Source organism: Leptonotus elevatus, chromosome 12, assembly GCF_054856555.1.
Source record: "Leptonotus elevatus isolate MCC_2025b chromosome 12, RoL_Lele_1.0, whole genome shotgun sequence".
In the NCBI taxonomy this organism is placed as follows: domain Eukaryota; kingdom Metazoa; phylum Chordata; class Actinopteri; order Syngnathiformes; family Syngnathidae; genus Leptonotus; species Leptonotus elevatus.
In genome coordinates, this window is record NC_141250.1 from 2,573,676 (window position 1) to 2,579,610 (window position 5,935).

The 5,935-nt window shown below is 40.8% G+C and overlaps 1 protein-coding gene across 1 annotated transcript; it reads right to left on the reverse strand.

Annotated features, from left to right (window-relative positions):
- Positions 1-2,484: 2,484 nt before the first annotated feature.
- Positions 2,485-4,086, reverse strand: LOC147164250 (SCAN domain-containing protein 3-like). The gene is made up of 2 exons (XM_086091224.1): positions 3,704-4,086; positions 2,485-3,394 (listed from the first exon to the last, which is right to left on the reverse strand). The coding sequence occupies exons 1-2, from the start codon at positions 4,084-4,086 to the stop codon at positions 2,485-2,487; spliced, it is 1,293 nt and encodes a 430-aa protein (XP_085947350.1).
- Between the last annotated feature and the right edge of the window lie 1,849 nt (positions 4,087-5,935).

Genomic DNA, 5,935 nt, shown 5'->3' on the forward strand with positions numbered 1-5,935 from the left:
TGGAACAATTTAAAGTCATATCTCGAGGCACACTGTATTTTTAAATATTCTTATTTCATTTTGATTTAATTTGTTCATTTCTTAGTCAGGTTGCCTGTTAGGGCAGTGCCATTGCACTCTGTATGCCTACCTATGGCCAGCCTGACTTCTGTGCAGGGAGCATGGGTTCACAGTATCACTCAGTGAAGGTGTGAATGGTTGTTTATTTGTGCCCTATGATTGACTGCCGACTTAAACAATGCATTGCACCCAAAAGTATGTGATAGGGACCAGCTCAATGTGACCCTAAACATGAAGTGGTAACCGTTTCTCAAACATTTTATGGATGGATCATGCTTTTGGCCCCCAGCCATGTAACCCCTACTCGCATACACTTACAGAATAAAAAACAACAACAACAAGAATAAGCACACAGCAGGAAGGTTTCTTATGTTGAGTGCAGTGGTAAAAGAGTGGGGAACAGTGCAGCAATGTGCTTCCATGGCAACGCAGTGCCATTGGCCATTCGGTCTCCAGATGTCTTTGAAATGGTCTGCTTCCACCTGCTTCAAACAGTACATCATGATGTGAGCCTCTGAAGTATCCTTGGTCTTACCTCATGCTTTCATCTTTAGCTGTAATGCCCCTTTCTTTTTCACCCAACTGGAGGATTAGAAAATAAGCAAAATGTGGACAATATTGACAATATTAAGCCCCAAAGGAAATACTGTAATAACGAATTGAAAACAAATATCACACTTTGACGTATTGCTTTAAGCTTAAAAAGTACTAATGCTTTTGGGAAATAAATGTTAAGTTTAAACAAAACTGTTCAGAATAATGTTACTGATTAAGCTGTATTTAACTTAAAGAGAACCCTCGGGACAAGGGAGTCAGAGGTGAATGCATCCAGAATGAACATTTAAATGGTAAAGAGCATTATGTCTGCCTCATTTGACTTTCAGTATTGTGAATGGCTCATAGCTTAGTATAATGGTTATGGACCCCTTGGTGGTTAGAGTCTGCAGCTAGCATGCATTTATGGCGCTCCGCACTCACATTGTAAACACATCGTTTACAAGGCTCATCAATGTAGTTTTTATAAGGCTGAATGTTATTCATTCTTTCTTTCATTCATTCTTTACGGCAAAGCTGTTCAAGGTGGTAGGTAATTTGAAGCCATTACCAGCTGACTTGGGGCCTGTGGACGGTTCGGGATTCAACCTGCTAAGGTCTGTCTTTTTGTTGGACTCCGGAACAGATTTTCCAATTGCGCCCTCATGTTTGATCAACCCTTGTGGGCATTGTAATTTATATATACTCAACAACAGTGTTGGGCAAGTTACTTCCAAAATGTAACACATTTCTTATTACTAGTTACTTGCATTTGAAAGTAATAAGTTTCTTTACAATATTATCGTCTGTGTAGAGTAATGAGTTACTCAAATTTAAGTTACTTTAAAAAAAAAAAATAATAATTCTGGTACCTTCTCCTGTCTCACTACTCTGGCGATATGAGATGAAAAGGCACGGACTTTCATGTAAATCCATGTGATAAGGTGATCCCTGACGCGACTTCAGTAAACACGGTGTCCCGTTACGTTGTGTTTTGGGTGTACGTCACTCAATGCCGTGCACATGTAGTGAGAAGAGTCTGGCTGCAGACCATGGGCGAGTGGAACTCTACTGGAAACAAGTGACCTCCAATTCTGTCTCTCTTTCTTTTTTTTTTACTAAGCCTAAACACTTAGGCTTAGTAAAAAAACATAACCATAATCTTAACTCAAACTAAAGTTAAGTAGTAGTATTTGTATTTTTGAGTATATTTCGCTGTTTTAACTTAAAGACGGCTGTTGGCGCCTTCGTCACCACCGGAACACGTGACCCCCATTTGAACACCAAAGTTGTAGTGCAGCACCACCGAATGGCGAATGCAACATAGCGTAATTGCAGTACATCGTGTGGTTCACGTTGGTTTGTCTTAACAATTAAATAAGGTGGATGGAATCTGATTTTTGTTGTGATGGAAATATTAAATAACAAACGTGCTAGCCTCGGCAGTTGACGTGGGTGCTGAAGAAATACTGTACATCATTCTGTACTCTACAGCAGTGGTCCCCAACCTTTTCTGTACCACGGACCGGTTTAATGTCTGACAATATTTTCACGGCCCAATCTAAAGGTTTAGCTGATAAAAACAAAATCAAATGACAAGAAAAAAACTGTGGTATTTTCTCTATAATAATAATGAACGTAAATCTACTGTGTAATCATGTGCAACTTTATTAACGGTGTCCGTAACGTCGCACCAACAACAGAAGATCACATGAGCAACATCGTTTCTGCCCCAAAACAATGCAACACACTCTGGTCGCTATGGTAGCGTTTAAACATACCTTCAAAATAAGACACAACACAAAAACAAAGTGCATGAAAATACTCGCTAATCACAGCAGAAGTGAATCAGTGGGAGCCCTGAGCTTGTTTTGCTGCAACGAGACGGTCCTATCTTGGGGTTATGGGAGACAATGATACCCAAAGTGTGCTACTTAGGTCCAGTCTGCTCCGTAATTTGGTTTTGGTTGCCATCACTGCAGAAAACCCAGCTTCACACAGATACGATGTCGGAAATGGCAACAGGGTTTTCAGTGCTGTTGTGGCGATCTCGGGGTATTCTGCCATGACTTTCATCCAGAACAACGGCAAAGTTGATGTCTCAAACAGATGTTTAAGGCCCCCGTCGTTTGCGATCTCCAGCAGTTGATCTTCTTCACACATGCTGGATTCACCCGGTTTGTTGACAAATGGGTTGCGGATCCATTCCTTGGCAGTTCGTGGATCTTCTGTGGTTGGGAAGTAGCGCTCAAACTCTTCTGACAGCAACGACAGGTGTTCGTGCACCAGCTGGGAGAACGAAGGCGCAGGCTCATTCTCTCCCAAAATCCCCGTCAGTGTATGAAACATGCCAAATGCGCCTCTGTTCACACGCCGTCCCCACAAATCCAGTTTGGCTTTAAATGCAGCTACTTTATCTGCTAAATTGAATACAGTTGTCATTTTCCCTTGAAGTGACAAGTTCAGTTCATTGAGGAGGTTGAATATGTCGCACAAGTAAGCCAGTTTTGCGATCCATTCCTCATCACTGAAGTGTGACGCCAGCAGTGACTTTTTTTCAGAGAGAAATCTCTGCAGCGGTTCTCGTAATTCAAATACTCTGGCCAGCGATCTCCCTCGGGACAACCATCTTATCTCCGTGTATAAGAGAAGGCGTTTGTGGTCCGTATCCATCTCTTCACAAAGCTGTTCAAACAGGCGCGAATTAAGGGCGTGTGCTTTAATGTGGTTGATAACTTTAACCACATCATTCAGTACGCCGCTCAGTTCCTGTGGCATTTTTCGGCTTGCTAGCATTTCCCTGTGAATGACACAATGAGTAGACTGGCATTCAGGTGCAACCGCCTTGATCCGAGCAGTTAAACCAGACAGCCGTCCAGTCATGGCAGCAGCTCCGTCCGTGCATATGCCGACACAAAAGGACCATTTCAGTTTTCCTGACATATAATCATCTAGCAACTTAAATAGTTCTGCAGCTGTAGTTTTAGTTGGTAATGATAGTGCACACAACATATCTTTGTGCGTATCCTCCTGATAAAGATATCGCACATAAACAAGAAGTACTGCCTTGTTGTCAATATCTGTTGACTCGTCAACCTGGAGCGCATACCATGGTAAATTATTAATTCTCTCCAACAGCTGTGTCTCAATGTCCTCTGCTATTTCCTCAATGCGCCGAGTGACGGTGCTCGATGAAAGAGGCACCTGTGCAATCTTTTTAACAGCATTCTCTCCTAGGAGTTCACGGCAAATGTCTTTAGCGGCGGGTAGGATAAGGTCTTCACCAATAGTGAATGGCTTCTTGGCCTTAGCAATACGGTTAGCAACCAAATAAGATGCTCTCAGTGCACTTGCCTGTGTGGACGTGGTGGCCATCGGCAACTTCTTCTGCCCCTCATGTTCACGTTGTTTCTGTTGAAAATACTCCAAAGGCTTGTCTTTTGCTGTGGGGTGCTTGCTCTCCAAGTGGCGAACCAGTTTTGAAGGCTTCATCGCCTCATTAGAAAGCTGGTCACCGCATATTACGCACAGCGGGCTTGGTGCGTGGGAATCGCCCGTGGCGATAAATCCATATTTTAAATACGATCCTTGATACTGCCTGTTAAAGGCAGCTTTCCCTTTTTTAGAGGGTCCAGGTTCCTCTTCTGTCCCTTCATTGGACCGTTTCCCCTTCGCAAAGAAACTTTTTAAAGAAGTTTGTTTTTTGCTCATTTTGCTAGTTTGGAATTAAATTTAGCGTGACGTATCATGTGACGTGTGGTGTAGCGGCCTTGAAGTGCGTCAAGTGAGACGGATGTTAAGTGACAGAATCTGGCCACTTTTCAAAATAAAACATCATTTTCGAAAAAAATAAAAATAATGATTTTTTTTTCTTTCGGTACCAAATGACCCACGGCCCGGTACCAAATGACCCACGGCCCGGTGGTTGGGGACCACTGCTCTACAGGAAGCTCCTAGTTCACAACACCTGTTATTTTTTATTGAACATCTTTGTGGATCGGTGTAATTAACAGGCACAGCTCCTTTCCATTTTAAATCTAGCTCTTACAAATTCAAGCATTTAAAATTTATGGCTCGAATGCAAGTACTTGAAAACTTAAGAATAACTCACAAGTACTCCTAACTTTTTATATAGGTGTAAACAAATGAAACGCATTACATGCAATTGAAAACAAGTTTGAGGATAATTAAAAAATTTTGGAGAAAATGTACTGCCCCCATTATTAATCAAAACCAGCATCCAAGTCTTTCTCCATAGAGAATTGCAAACAACAGCACACAACATAACATAGAACCGTGCATTCGAACAAGACAAAAAGAAAAGAAAAGAAAACAAAACATAAAAGTGGTCTAAACAGAAAATAAATTCTTCAAATTAACAAATACCAACAAGGCTTGCTTTGTTTTAACGTCGTGCTTTGCTCAGAGGCAACGCGTTTCCGATGGAGTTGTGTTGTTGATGTTGTTTAAATAAAAAATGTCTACATGTTTTGTATACTGTTTTGTTCAAATTAACTAAATAGTTTATAAAGTTGTTTGTTTAAAACAATTATTTGCTTAAAAAAAAGCTCAAAGTCACGTGTCTCCGGTGGAGCTCCACTCGTCCAGCCTCTGCAGCTAGACCCTTATGATTGGAGTTGCTTTAGCGTGACATCATCAGCCACTGGAGATCTTCCCAAGAATGCATTTTGCTCGCCAATCGGTGATCATCATTTTCCATACTGCAAGTAATGGCACATTCATTCAAATCATATCTAAAAACACAATAACGCTTACATGTTCATAGTTCTAAATGCAGCTTATTATTATTTTGTTTTACTTTGTTTGTTTGTGCTTGTATTTTGAATGTTTGGCGTTTTATTTCCTGACACTGTGACTGTTATCACAAACAATGACTTACTATTGTGTTAATGGAATACAATGCTCTTCTCAAAGGAGGTCAGGTGTCCAGCGTAGCACTCTGCTCATAGATGATTGCTTTACTTTGCTCCTCCTGTTGTAATAAATATCTTCTTTGTTTGTTTTTTACTAAGTCGGTGATTATATTGATTATATTGTAATTTGTGTGTACTGTAACGTGTTACCCCGACACTGCTCAACAATACTATACCTAAAATGTCAGCTACATCTTTGATTTGTGTTTTGTTTGTCTTCTTAGCCAACACATCATTTTTAGTGTGGGGTTTGCAGCCACGGTGAGGTCTTCAGAAATAAGAAAAAACAACAAAACTAAAGAATCACGACATTTTCTCTAAAAACAATGTCATATCCAATAAGCGTTGCCTGCTGATAAAATGAGGCAATTAATTGTTCTATAAAGTGGAGTAGTCACAATAAGAGT

What these genes read in the sequence shown, in the direction of transcription:
- LOC147164250 (XM_086091224.1), bottom strand. Translation starts at nt 4,086, where the DNA reads ATGAAGCCTTCAAAACTGGTTCGCCACTTGGAGAGCAAGCACCCCACA. An exon ending in AGAATTAATAATTTACCATG is followed by an intron (nt 3,395 to 3,703) that starts GTATGCGCTCCA and finishes TGTCATTCACAG; the next exon opens with GGAAATGCTAGCAAGCCGAA.